Here is a 14592-nt window from a genome sequence, read left to right as displayed (position 1 = left end):
GCAGGAGGGGAGAGGACAAAAGATGCAGATCTCCTCACGCCCCTGAGAGTGGGATTAGTGCAGGTAAAGAGGGGTGTGTGAGTGAGATTAGGCTCTGGATGGCCCAGCTGGAGTTTAAGCAGATGCGTATGAGTTCATTAACGAGCTGCAGACGAGCCTACTGAGTTTCAGCCCCAAATCCTGTTATGATGTAAAACGTGTAATGTGAAGCTAGAGACACATGAATAAATACAGCCATGCAGACAAATAAATCTGCTCAGGTACACAACTGTAAATAAACCAATCTGCACACAATCACAAAGTGTTTGAACTTTAAATGCTTGAAAAAGAAAAGTATAACACACAAAGCTCCTGAGATATATACTGTTTTAGTTTCACATTCACTCGGATTCAAACATGTAATAGACTGTAAAACCCAGTGAGTTAGGATAACTCGTTTAAATTGAGGAAACCGACAGCCTCAAATCATATAAGTTTAGAAACCAGTATTTATGAGTACTGTGAACTTATTTGAGTTCACTATAAAAAGTATATTTCCTAATATACAATTACACTATACACCCAATTCAAATATTTTGTGTATTGATTATGCCAGTCATATATTGATACATTAACTCAACCCTCATATAGTCAAGCCAGCTAGCTATAATGTATACATTCGATAATGTGCAAAAAACAAAAAAAACACTTGGCTGCATCAACAAATGCAATTACTCAATTTTACCACAACGGTAAGCACCCAAAACTCAGATGTAACAGAAACCCTTTTAAATCCCATCATAACAGAACATAAATGCAAAAACATAAAATAACATTTAATTTCAACATTTACCCTCCTTATAGAGACTGCAGCAAAGCATGCAGGGAACTAGAAATCAGCTCTAACTTATTCCATTTGAGTTCTGCTAATATAATCAGTTTTTGAATTCACATAACTTTTGCTCTATTAAATGAAATTAACTTTCAGTAATATTTGAGAGAAATTATTTAACTAAATAAATTTAACTTAGTTTTATAGGATTCTGAATGTTTTTTGATTAAAAAAGTTATTGAAGAAAAACAAAATGATTTTATTTTACTTTTTTTTTTTTTGTATTTTGCATATTTTTATTTCATAAAACATATTTATTTACATATATTTAAATAAAACTACATTTTAAGTCATCATTTTTATCACATTTTAATTTTTTTTGGACTGATGCATGCAACACCCGCCGAGTGCCATGAAACAGCTTGAAAGATCAAAGACCATTTTTAATATAACTCCGACTGGATTCGCCTGAAAGAAGAAAGTCATATACACCTAGGATGACTTGAGGGTGAGTAATTTATGGGCTAATTTTCATTTTTGGGTGAACTAACCCTTTAAGTGTTGTAGACATTTCTGTGGAAATGGTCAGCCTGCCACAAATGCTGTCAATGGAGCATTATTTGCATTGTTTCCTTTAACACTTTTCCTGGAGTGTAAATATCGCCCTCCTCAGGATCAAGAGTTCAGTGCAAAAAGAATGTAGAACCTCATGCTGGTAAAGAGATTAGCCAAAAATAAAGATTATTGCATCAATAGGGGTCATGGGTGAAAGGTCAAATTCCAGATACATATCAAGCCAATCCCAGACAGAGAGAAAGCGAATCAATCAGATGACATAACCAACCGAAAGGAATTGTATTATTCTACAAATTCATCTTGACGAGTTACACAAGTTTATTAGTTCACAGGTTTTAATTATTAAAAAACTGACTCTCAGAAAAGATGAGACATGAACACAATGATTCAATACTGAAAATTCTGAAAGTTCTTAATGCCCCTTTAGTCAAATTCCAAAACACAAACTAACAGCTCATTTGCTCAAATTGAATGATAGTTCTATTAGAACTCAAGCTTAAGAATTCTCTTTCAACTAGTGTTCCGTAATTATTCTACTTCTAAAAGGGCTGTTCACACACGTTTTTGCAATTAGTCTGCATTAATATTTAATTGTTGGTCGTTGTATCCAGAGTACTTGTTTCAACGGCTGTCTTTTTCAGCGTCTCATGCAATTAGCACCACGTTTTTAAAGAAGTTCAATTCTGATGCTCTCCATCTAAACCTTGTGTGAACGGCCCTCAAGACATTCTACAACACTGACATGGTCTGGGACAGTCATGGTTACATAATACAAGAAAAACAATTCGCACTGTTATCATGAGGAAAAACATTAAAAGACATGCAAAATCATCCCGTTATTAATTATTTAAAGATCAGTTTAAGCATTAACTGAATACCTTACAAACAGCTCTATTGACTAAAGCCACTTTAGAGAATTTAGTTTGAACTAATGCACTAGAATTAAACCCCACACAGAATAGTACACCTCAAAATTTCTAAACCAGCATCCATTTCCACTACGGACTAAATACAGACACAGTACAAACACAATATCACTTAATGGTTTCACTTATATAAAAATGAAATGAAAAACTGAGACCTCATGTCCACTGAAGCAGGAAGATAGATTAACTACAGGATCACTATAAGAGGTCAAGTTATCAGACTGCAGATGGTCCTTTCCTTCAGATAAGTGTGTATAGATGCGCAGTGACTTTGTGGCATCATGGTAACTGTCAGTGTGTGCTTGGACATGTGCATGCATGAGAGTGTAAGTGAGTGTGTTTATGTGAGTAAATTGTTTTCTGTTGGGGCTGTGTGTGTTAAGCTTTCTCTGTGGTTGTTAGGAGCTGTGCATGCTACTCGTCTGGTTTTCTCTTGGGCTTTTTAGGGTTGCGTGAGCGACTTTTGGCTTTGCAGAGAGGACAGATCGGTGCATTCCGATGGATCTGCTGGTGGCAGGAGAGACAAGCCTGAAAAAAGACAACAAATTAAATCAACATACCATCTCTTTCACTTCATACATATTGTATGCATTTAGAAATGTAGCAGTTTCTAATGTCTTTACATTAGGTAGAAAAGTTTGAGGTAAGTTTTTTTTTTATATATATAAATATTTTATTTAGCAAGGATGCATTAAAATGATCAAAAGTGACAGTAAAGACATTTTAGAATGTTACAAAAGGTTTCTATTTCAAATAAATGCTGTTTTTTTTAAATACGTACAGTTTGTCAAAGAATCCAGAAATATTTGATTGCTGATGTTTGAGTGTGTGTGCACAGATAGAAACGCAGTAATGTAAAAGTCTGTGCACCTTCATAGGTGGCGGCTGCTGGCGGAACGTCGCTGTCTGCCTGGCGTCTTGTTTCCGTGCAGCTTGAAGCTGTTGGGCTGCAGCTGCCGCCGCCGCAAGGGATTCTGGGATAGGAGGCTCCTGGGGTTCTGTCTGCCACTCAGCTTTTTGCTTTTCAAAGTAGCTGAAAAGAGAGGAAAAGCACACAAACAGTAAGCGATTTAGCCTTCCCATATACAATTACACACTCTCTGTCTCGCAAATTCTCTGACTCAGCTTTAAGAATTACTCTGTTGCAAACACAGACTCCTACACTGCAGTGACTCATTTTGAGGAGTTCCCCCAGTCAAACACACACACACACTCAGGAACAGTGTTACTAACTCCAATGAGAGCTTCTCCTCTTCTTGGCTGAGGTCGGGGAGTCTCTGTAAGCCGAGGGTCATCCTCAGGGCATCCACGTGTTCTTTCAGCGGCTTGTATTCATCGTGGAGACGTCTGGTTGTTTCCAGCAGTTTGTTCAAGTCACTTTCAGACTGTTTGATAGTGTTTTCCATCTGGGAGAAGAAATACAGCCACTCCATAAATCACAATGGTGTGAACCTAATGTTTAGACATCTGACCTGGTAACACAAAGGTTACTGGGTCAGATCCTGGACATCACAGAAAAAAAATTGAGCCTGTAAAGCTTCTAAAATATGTAAACTACCATTCAACCATTTGGAATTTTTAAAAAGTTATTTGATCATACAGTAATTCTGTATTCATGAAAATACAGCAAAAACGGTAGCATTGTGAAATATTATAATAGTTAAAATAACTGTTTTCTATTTTAATATATTTTAAAATGTCATTTATTTCTGTGATGGCAAAGCTACATTTTCAGCAGCCATTACTCCAATGTTCAGTGTCACATGATCCTTCAATCATTCTAATATGATGGTTTGGTCCTCAAGAAACATTTCTTATTATTATCAATGTTGAAAACAGTTGTGCAGCTTAATATTTTTTTCTGGAAACCATGATGCATTTTATTTTTTGATTCTTTGATGAAAAGAAATAACTTAATTATAGTTTCTGATCAATTTAAAGCATCCTTGCTGAATAAAAGGATTAAGTTTAAAAAAACAAAAAAAAATCTCACCGACACCAAACTTTTGAATGGTACTGTATATTCTAATAAGTTGCATATATATTACATAAGTTGCATACCTTTGAATATGTGCATTATGTCATAGTAAATGCAATGGATATATATTTATTTTATTAAGTGCACTACAAACATTATAAACAGTGCAAATCAATGAATCTTTTATCACCTGATGTGTGATATTGGAGAATGATTTTTTAAATTGTATTTACCACATTAATATCAGCATGTATGAGACGCAGCTCCTCTACATGAGCCATTTTCTCCTGCAGCAGAAGATCCATTTCCTGTTTGTACTCTCTCAGGTGCTTCTCTTCTGACTCCAGAGCTTCAAACTCACTCCTCAGTCGAGATTTGATCTTCTCCATCTGAATTGTCTTATTCCTGCAAAACCACACAAAACACAGTAAACATCCAGCCAATGCATGACAGCATATGACAATGCACTGCAAATGCAAAGTCTTCTGATATGGCGCATTGGGTTTTAAACGAATAAGGCATATATTATGTGGTTTCAGTGATCCGATCACAGAACGCTTTAGACCCCGTGTGTGCACATCAATATTTAACAAAACCAGACAATCATGTGTATGTCTGAGGCTTGTATAAATAATTAAGAGCTGTTCCGCAGGAAATGAACCGTTTGCTCTACACAGTTTCGTGTCTAACCACAACAGGATGCTTATCGCACTCATCTTCGCCAAAATAACGGTGCGATCAGAGACTTTGTTAATGCAAAACTAGTGTGGTGTGTTTTCAGATTTAGTGCAAAGCTGCGTGTTTTTATGGTTTCAGCCCTTTGCTTTTGCATCATGACCGATAGATACAAAGAGACTGTCAAAGGGAATTTTACATACTATTTTTAGCCTAAACATGCAAATCCATGCATTGCTTATGAAATTAAATGATTAAGGGGAAATACGCCGTTTTTTTTAATCTAGGCTGTATTGGCCAGATGTTGAACACAGGCTAGCGTGTCTGCTTTGGGATCAATCTCAGCTTTTCTTACCTTATTTCTTTGATGTTTTCTAGCTTGCACATTATCTCTTGTTCGTCCGCCATGGTGGACTGTGAAACTGTGAGACTTCTGTGGGAATAAGAAAGGAGGTAAAGGTTGTAGCGGATACACGTCTCATAAGAAAGACAATAGAAATGCTAACCAGCTGTGGACAACAGCAATACGGCGCTGACTACATTTCCCACAATCCTCGACGAGGTTTAAAGGGAGAGTGCGTTAACAAACGTTTGTCGGCCGTTAATGATTTTCATATTATATGTTCTTATAGGAAATATTGGGCAAGCCATTAAAAATGTAGCCATCTAAAATACCACCTACGTTTAGTGACAGTTGGTAGAGGCAAAAGTGCATGGCAAAGGTAACTTATTTTTCAGAAACTTCATATTTTTAAAAGTATGAAATATTAAACAGTCGCTTGTAATTTAGTTTAGTACATGTTTATTAGAAAACAAAGAAAAAACATATCCAGTAAAACAGAAAACAACTATATCGTCAGTTGGTGTCTGAACTTATTCGCATGACAGCGTTTCACTTGTCTCAAGCATATCAATGTACATACGATAACGAGTTCCATATTTATGTACACTGGTATTTACATGGTACTCCACGGTACAAAAACTGTGGATATTTATTCATGCTTTGAGTGCTTGATGTTATTAGATGTCTTTGTATTCCCCATTTGCAATTTTGGTTTCGATTGCTCGTAGATAAATATCCACTTCTTCTCTGTAATTTATCCACTTCATTATCCAGTAATTGTTTTCGAGAAACCAAATGATTCAGTCTGGAATGAACTAAACGATTCAGACCGAATCGCGAAGCGCGTTTGAGAAGTTCATCGAAAAGAATCGACTCAAAAGAATGATTCATTCGCGAATCGGGCATCACCACTTCTGATTCAAAACAGACAGACAACAGAAAATACAAGGCACGAGGCTTGAAAGCTCAATTATTGTCAGGGAAATGTATCGCTAAACAGACCTTCGCTACTGAAAAGCGACATGATCCAAAAACCAGCAACGTTACCACATAGCTACCGAGATTTATAGTTAAACTAACAGTTGGACCAGTCGTGGCGACTCTACCGGCATTGTTCATAGGCTGATACTTGATTGTAAAGGATTCCAAAATAATAACAACTGCTGAATACTGTATCAGCCTTCTGGACAATTAGAGTCTGGCGGTCGTATCGGACAGCGCGTCCGGGGTATTTTTAACCCTCGGTTGCTGCATTACCGGGGTCCCGTCCACCCACGTGCTTCAAAACGCTGAGACGGAGGCAGCAAAAAACGCACTTTCTGCGGCTCTGCCCGTCCGAGCGGAGCGACAGGGGGCGTCCGACGTGTTGCCGAAGCGCAGGCGGTGGGTGCAGTCGGGGCCGTTGTAGGGAAGGAGGGAGGGAAGTGAGAAAGGGAGGGCGAGAGGAGAAGGAGGGATGGAGATGGATGATAGATGCTTATGTAGCGCGTCCCGTACGTTTGCCGTTATGCTCGGCCGCAGACAAACTTGCATCCTCCCGTGACTTTCTTTCTTTCCCCTGCTGCCCTACCCATGAAGCAGGACGCAGGGCTGGGCGAATGCGTGCCAGTGTTCCGGAGCGCGTCGTGATCGCTTATTTATCCGTCTGATAAATGGTTTTGGAGCTCGCCGCGCCCGCCAGTGCAGGCCCTGCGCTCCAGCGCTGCATCCCGCACATCCAGCGGGTTTTCCGGGTCAGAGTGAGCTGCAGCACCTCCGAGTCCAGCTGCGAAAGCCCCAACGCCGGCTCCAGTATCATCGTAAACATCGAGGACGGCAAGGAAGAAGATTGCACTAAAGCTAAAGTGAGTATGAGTGTGAGAGAGCGCGTGTGTCGCAGGAGAGCTGCGCGAGCACGACATCGCCATTCAAGCTCTTTATTTCATTACATTTTCGGGTCTGTTTTTACTTTCATGGGCCAAATTAGAGACTTTGTTTATAGCCTCTATGATTATGTAAAATACATCCAATGTAAATGTTTCTGGTGAGGCGAAATGATCTTTAAATCACGGGTAGAACTGATGCTCACGACTCACGTTTCACAGAGATTTACTGAGTGCAGTTTGACATACACTCGTTGACCTTTGAAGAGACAGCCTAATAACAAGGACCTATCGTAGACACAATCGTTTTTTTTATATTTTATTTTAAGATACTTAAATGTATTACTTTGTCTTTAAACCTGACCTTTGCACAAACCTGTTGATATTGTTTGAGCTGTAGCAAGATATGATGTATGGCTCGTTCATATAGTGCAAGGCGCTTCAAATGTCAACAAGCAAGTCTTTGACAATTGTCATTATAGGGTATTTTCGAACATTTGACCCTCACAAGTCTAGCCAGATTTGTATACACACATTTATCCTTGAAAACTGTATTTTCCTATTTTTAGGCAGATTATCTTCAATATTAAACTTTTTTTTCCTTTCTATTCTTTATGCACTGAAGACATGAGGCATTGCACTTGCAAGATGCTGGTCATGAGAAATGAAGTGTCTTTGCTTGGGCCAAACAAAGTCAAGGCAGTTGAAGGGTGCGAACACCCACCCACACACACATTTATTTTGCATCCTGCATATATGCCAGTGTTATAGCACCGGCCTGTTGCTGCTGCATTTGTTTGTGTTTGAGTTTTGCATGAACCTAAAGCATTAAACGTATCTTAAATTGTGCAACTTCAGGTAAGTCTGTGCATCTCTTTGCAAGTGCATGCTTTCACCTCCTGCTGACTCTTTTGGCATAACTGCACCATAAGACGCTGCCACCCACTGTGTCTTCAGACTGAGTGCCTGAGCTCAGAGCTGCACCGTGGGCTTTAAATGGGCTTCATCTAGCCATGAGCTCCAGCAAAGAGACTCCACTTGTTGCTATGAGACAAACCAGCATAAATCTGTGTGTGTGCTCGAGTGCATGGTGGCCTTGCTGATTGTAAGCCTGTGTTGTGGAGGAGGTGAGGAGCAGAGAAGGGAAAAAGAGAAGCAAAACAAGGCAGAAATGAAAGGGGAAGAGCGAGGGAAGAAAAGAAGAAGGGGGGAGACATTTAAGAGGAGGATGCATTCTGTTGTTCGGCTTGTTTGTAGTGCGTCTGCTGTTTTGTTGCCGGCTGTTTGAGTCACGGAGTATTGTGTGATTTTTAGGACATGAGATATGACCTGTGTGGCTCACTAAAAGCTGCCCCCACATGACGGGCCACTTGTTTGTCCATAAGATGGCCATTCTGGCTCATTATGCTGCAGTTTCTCTCTGCAGTCAGTGAAGTGTTTGGCGTGACAGAGTACGGAGCCTTCCTGTATTTGTTCACTCTGCTCTTTCATGTTTAATATGACGTCTTACCTTTGCAAAAAGCTGATCCAAACTCTGCTCTCTGGCTCTTTCTTACAGAGTAGTGGGCTCATACCTTTTCACCCAAGGAGGAATATTTCAGCGTTCTCCTCCTTTCTTCCTTGCGTTTTCATGTGCTCCATGCACACAGACCTCTCCCACCCACTCGGCAGCAGTTTCTCGATCAGTTCCAAAGCTGGCCGGCTAATTTTCAGAGAAAGCGTAAATTTACGTCAAACACGTCCTAATGAACATGGGCGTGTGAACGAGCAGCTGACCTTAGATTTTCCTTTTTTTTTTTTTTTTTACTTGGCATGAGTATTTACTGGTTTACGTCATCATTTCAAATTGATTTCAGATCAGCTCTTCAGTTACCTTGTCCTCATTTGTCACAGATTTTGGCCACTTATACCATAATTGTTCAGGTTTTCAGTGGGCTGTTTCACTGATCTCAGAACAGTTTCTCAGTCTGCTGTGGTGGACTGCTTGCATTGACTGCGTGATGCAGCTGATTTGCATAATTTGATGCATACAAAACATGTTAAAGATGTTCATATAATAAAGTATATTTTAATAATAATAATAATTATTATTATTATTATTGTGTTATTATATTATAATATTATGATTTATATTATATGTATATTTAAATATATTAATAATATATTTTAATGTTTTATTATATAAATGCTATTTATTATTAGTACGTTATATTAGTATTATTGTCATAAATATATTAAGCATTCATATAATAAAACATATATAATAATAATTATTGTTGTTAATAATAATTATTAGTACTTTATTATAAATCTTATTTATATTTACATTTAAGTATATTAGTAATATATTTTATTTATTATATACTTTTTAACATCTTTATGATAATAATAAAAATAATAGTATTATTTTGCCAGTTGCTAATAACGATATTGTTATCATTTTAAAGATGTTAAAAATCATTCATTCAATAAAGTATATATTTTAGCATCTTTATGATAGTGAAAATCATTATTTTATTTTATTTTTATCATATAAATAATAATAATAATATTGTTATTAGTAGGAAATATATTTATATTTAAAAATATATTAGTAATATATTTTATTTTTATCATAAAGAGGTTAAAAAGCATTCATATAATATATTTCATATTATTATTATTATTGATAATAACAATAAATTATTTATAATACAAAAAATATTAACATTGTATATTATTATTATTATTATTGTTAAATATGAATAAAATCATATTTATCACAAGCCTGTGTTATTACAGAAAATCTCAGGATGTTTGCTTCATACATTCCACTGTTGAATGATTTGAATCTTTAAGATATTAACAGAAAACTTATGTCTACTATGTAAAGGTAAATTGTGTTCCTGTGCTGTCCTGCTGTAATATGCATCTCTCTGTTCAAGCTATAGTGATTATTAAAGCCATCATCTTTCAGATTTACTGCAGGCTGTTTCACTGATCTCAGAACAGCTTCTCAGTCTGCTGTGGTGGACCACTGTCGCTGACTGCGTGACGCAGCTGATCTGAGACCTGCTGTTGAAGCTATGATTCCCAGCTCGGGCCCGTGGCTTGTGAGTGCAGATGATGCGGTTCAGTGCCCAGGGGAACATGCTGCTGGAGTCAGCGTCACGACTCAGAACAGCAGCTATGTCACGCTGGGGAGGAAATTCTTCAATACGCCACATCTGCAGAAAGAGAGAGAGGGGGAAGATTGTATACACTGTCAGTTTAAAGTGATATTATTCATCTCAGTGCAAACAAACACCCATAACACACTCTCTCTCACCATCGCATGTGTGAGGAGGGCTCCAGTTCTGCGCGTAGGTGTTTATTAGTGAAACATGCATGTGTGCTGCTTTATACGTGCATTTCGGCTTTGCACATGAAGCGCTGTATGGTATAGAGCGGTGTAAATGTAATATGTGCGCTGTGTGTTTGCATGTGTGTGTGTTCCAGGCTTTCCCAGAGAACACTGTGTTGTGTTAGTCGTGACTGCTAAAAAGCAGTTAGCTGATGACAGGGCTGCGTTGCTAGGCAACCGGTGTCATGAGCGCAGAGGAGCCTCTCGTAGCTGGATGGTGCTATCGGTTTTCTCTACACACACATGCACACGCACACACTCTCAGCCTACACATACACACATCCCTCTCACCCCACACACAAAAAACAGAGATGCACACACATGCACACGCAGATATTCACATATTCTCACTCACTTTATGCACACACAAACATTAGACATTGCATATCAACCTTGATAGAATTGCCAATATTTAATACTAGTTTAAGCTTGAGTTAAAGAAGTTTTTGGGGAATTGCAGAGAATTATGGCAGATGTGCAGGAATCTGCTAAATGGAAAAGGAATGAGTTCAGATTTGAATGAAAATGTGAGGGTCTCTGAAGCTGAGCAGAGTTTGTGTTTGCTTTGAAAGAAGTTCATTAAAACAGTATGATTTCCCCTCAAGGAAGTTCAACCATAGCCCCACCCAAAGAAGATTCTCTTTTTGTCATATTGAAAATGTTTACAATACCGAAACGTTCTGACATGTGAATTCAAAAATGCAATGGTAAGTTTTCCCAGCAGCACCTTGGTGCAGCCTGACCAAGGCAACTGTATGTGTCTTCCCTCATATATAAACATACAGAGAGAGGGAGGGTGAAAGAGTATATATATATAATATATATATATATATATAATAGATGGAAGTTTTTGCCATGACGCACAACACGTAATTTGGGACAGTTTTTGACATATGGGCACATGCGTCATGCCGATTGTCTTCTAAGAATATGCCCACCTCTGTAAACCAACTGACTTGAATAAAGACAAAATAATGAGTTAGCTGTATACAAACAGGAGAAGCTCAGAGCAAACTTGCATGTGTTAGATGAAACAAGAAAAAGCATTAAAAAGGGTTATGAAAAGCTCATTGTATCCTTTGGAGATCCAGCAATTTATTATATTAGATGCATAATAAACATTATTATTATTATTATGTTAACATCATCATCATTATGGTTACTATTATTATTATTATTATTACCGTTCAAAATTCTTGGGCCAGGATAAAAAACTGTTATGAATGAAGTCTGTTGTTCACCACAGCTGCATTTATTTGATCAAAAATTCAGTAAAGATAGTAATATTGTGAAACGATATTAGAATTGAACTGTTTTCTATTTTAATTTCTTTTGCAATTATATTTTTTATGAGATGGCAAATTACTACTGTCATTACTACAGTCTTCTTCAGTGTCATATAGTTTTTAGGAAATCTTTCTAATATATTGATTTGGTGCTCCAAACTTTTTTTAACGAACAGAATGTTTGAAGAACAGCCTACTTTGAAACAGAAATCCTGTGTAACATTATAAATTACACTTTATAATATACACTATATTATACACTACATAATATACACTATAATACACTACCGGTCAAAAGTTTGGGATCAGAACGATTATTTATGTTTTTTACAGGAGTTTCTTATACTCATCAAGGCTGCATTTATTTGATCAAAAATACAGGAAAAAATTTAATATTGTGAAATATTATTATGATGTAAAATAACGTTTTTCTAATTTTCTCGAATTTATTTCTGTGATGCAAAGCTGAATTTTCAGCATCATTACTCGATAATTCTAATAATAAATCAGCATATTAGAATGATTTCTGAAGGATCATGTGACACTTTATACTGGAGTAATGGCTGATGGAAATTCAGCTTTGCATCACAGAAATAAATGAGATTTTAAAGGATATTAAAATAGAAACCATTATTTTATATTGTAATAACATTTTGCAAGATTACTGTTTTACTGAAGTCTTACTGATCCCAAACTTTTGAATGGCAGTGTATATAAAAAATAATAATAATAATGAAATGAAATGAAATACTGACCCTGACTGTTTTAACAGTAGTGTATGCTATTTGTTAAATATTAAAATTATCACATTGTCCAAAAGCACTTGATATAATTGAAAATCTCATGATGTCCACATTAAAATTTAACAATGGAATGTATATGTAAGAAGGTAAATTGTGTTTGTGTAATGTCCACTCTGTCTGTAACACTGTAATTTAGAACTTACTGTGCCTTTTGCAGCACTACAGCACTTTTGCCGTTTATTAGAAAAGCTTTTATAGTTTATTAGAAAATCAGGAGCATTTTCAGACTTCTTGTAGTGTAATTACTGCTCCCTTTGTTGCTACCAATTAGATACCAAATTAATGGTCCAGACTGTCCTGTTCAGCCAATTACATGTGAGAAGAGTAAGGTTTTCCAACATCCTTTGAGTCAAAATCACTGTATAGTGTGTTTAAACCCTTTATTGTCAATGAAAGAAACAAAATAAAAGTAAATAAGCAAATAAATAATCAAGATTATGAGTATGACTGATGAAAGTAATTATTACGTGGATTATATGTGTTGATTGCTCTACAGTAGTGCTCAAAATTGTCTATTTGAAATGTTTTTTTCTTTTTTCTTTTTGCAGCAGTTGAGCATTATAGCCAGTCACAGACATGTCCATTGAACAAATTAATGTAATGATGAAATGGCCATTTAAATTGGTCATTGCTTTGCGAAATTTTGGGGGAAAAATATATAAATTAATGTATTTTAACATTTGAATAATGCCACCATTTATGCAATGATGTATAAAAAAAATGGAAAGAGTTCTCAGCTTGGTTTGGATGTGTAGCTACATAAAAATAAAATGGCATGAAGTCTCCCCACACAAAAAAGTACTTGAATGTAAATTATATTAATAATAATGGAATAATAATAGCTTAATATCAAGACAAATGATCAGTCCACCATCTTTTCTCTTCCTCTCAGGAGTACATTGTGTCACTGATTAGTCCTGTGCATAAGCACCGTGAGCGTTTGACTCTTTGGCTGCAGCGGCGACTGCATGCCCTACGCGCAGCTATTGAGTACGAGAGCTGTGCCGTGGTGCAGGTGAGGGACCATGCACTGGAGCTTCAGGGAGGTCATGCGCACGTAACAGCTGCATGCGCTATGCTGCAGCGCCTGAAGATAGAGCATCGCGGCTGCCGCGAACCTCAGCCCTTGCCCGCTGCCGCCGGCCACGACTCTCCAGAAGAAGAAGAAGAGGAGGAGGAGGAGGAGGAAGAAGCTGGGGAAGACGGGAGTAGTTCTGAGAGCGACGGCGAGGCACGGTCGCGGAGCCGGAGATCTGGAGGAGCTGTCAGTGCAGCGGGGTCAGGAGAAGGAGCAACCGGAAGGAAGCAGGACCTGCTCATATCAACCAAACCTCACCGGCAGCTATGCCGCTCATCCTGTTTGGACCGTCCCAGCTTCAGCCAGAGCAGCACCTTACAGGAGTTGCGCGCAGATGACACCCAGAGAGCCCAAATGCCCTTGCGTCAAACCAGCGATCGAGATTACCAAACCAAAATGGACTTTGCTCTGAAACTGGGCTACTCCGGAGAGCAGGTGGAGTCTGTTTTGAGTAAACTGGGGTCCAATGCACTAATCAATGACGTATTGGCCGAGCTGGTGCGGCTAGGGAATAAAGGAGATCCAGAGAGCCAGGCAGCAGTGGGCTCTGCCGGTTTAACGCCACGGGTGATGGGAGCCAAAGAAGCCATAAGCCCTGAGGCATCACTGGAGGAAGACCCATCAGACACGTATGACAACCTCCGACCAATCGTGATTGATGGATCCAATGTTGCCATGAGGTAAATGCTAATGAGAACCAAACTCTTTCAACAAATATTGTTTAAAACATACAATTTCTATCATTACTGACAAGGCCTACATATGCATGTTTTTAGCCTAGCAGTCAAAGTTAACTTGAGACGCTGTTTGCAACCCATTGTACACTGTAATCCAATATATTTCAAGCTAAAATTGAATTATATATATATATA

General features: G+C 37.9%; 2 protein-coding genes across 4 annotated transcripts in view; one reads left to right on the top strand and one right to left on the bottom strand.

Moving 5' to 3' along the window:
• Positions 1 to 2104: 2104 nt before the first annotated feature.
• On the bottom strand, positions 2105 to 8881 carry zc4h2 (zinc finger, C4H2 domain containing). Of its 2 annotated transcripts, none has more exons than XM_016553824.1 (6): positions 8746 to 8881; positions 5322 to 5399; positions 4525 to 4696; positions 3547 to 3719; positions 3184 to 3346; positions 2105 to 2841 (listed from the first exon to the last, which is right to left on the bottom strand). In XM_016553824.1, the coding sequence occupies exons 2-6, from the start codon at positions 5372 to 5374 to the stop codon at positions 2728 to 2730; spliced, it is 675 nt and encodes a 224-aa protein (XP_016409310.1). In that variant the 5' UTR covers positions 5375 to 5399; positions 8746 to 8881; the 3' UTR covers positions 2105 to 2727. The 2 variants fall into 2 exon arrangements, with proteins under 2 accessions (XP_016409310.1, XP_016409309.1); XM_016553823.1 differs by lacking the exon at positions 8746 to 8881 and adding an exon at positions 5473 to 5560.
• Positions 6632 to 14592, top strand: part of LOC107741193 (probable ribonuclease ZC3H12B) — a 29204-nt gene continuing 21243 nt past the window's right edge. For both annotated transcript variants that reach the window (XM_016553822.1, XM_016553821.1), the window contains exons 1-2: positions 6632 to 7153; positions 13535 to 14400. In XM_016553822.1, the coding sequence (XP_016409308.1) occupies positions 6962 to 7153; positions 13535 to 14400 (1058 nt within the window). In that variant the 5' untranslated portion in view covers positions 6632 to 6961. The remainder of the gene's footprint in view (positions 7154 to 13534; positions 14401 to 14592) is intronic.

This window comes from Sinocyclocheilus rhinocerous, unplaced genomic scaffold (assembly GCF_001515625.1).
Source record: "Sinocyclocheilus rhinocerous isolate Xijiao unplaced genomic scaffold, SAMN03320098_v1.1 scaffold615, whole genome shotgun sequence".
Taxonomy (NCBI): Eukaryota; Metazoa; Chordata; class Actinopteri; order Cypriniformes; family Cyprinidae; genus Sinocyclocheilus; species Sinocyclocheilus rhinocerous.
Note: the sequence above shows the minus strand (reverse complement) of the source record. Positions and strands in the feature narration are given on the sequence as shown.

What these genes read in the sequence shown, in the direction of transcription:
- zc4h2 (XM_016553824.1), bottom strand. Translation starts at nt 5,374, where the DNA reads ATGGCGGACGAACAAGAGATAATGTGCAAGCTAGAAAACATCAAAGAA. An exon ending in TACATGCTGATATTAATGTG is followed by an intron (nt 3,720 to 4,524) that starts GTAAATACAATT and finishes TTCTTCTCCCAG; the next exon opens with ATGGAAAACACTATCAAACA. An exon ending in GAGGAGAAGCTCTCATTGGA is followed by an intron (nt 3,347 to 3,546) that starts GTTAGTAACACT and finishes CTCTCTTTTCAG; the next exon opens with CTACTTTGAAAAGCAAAAAG.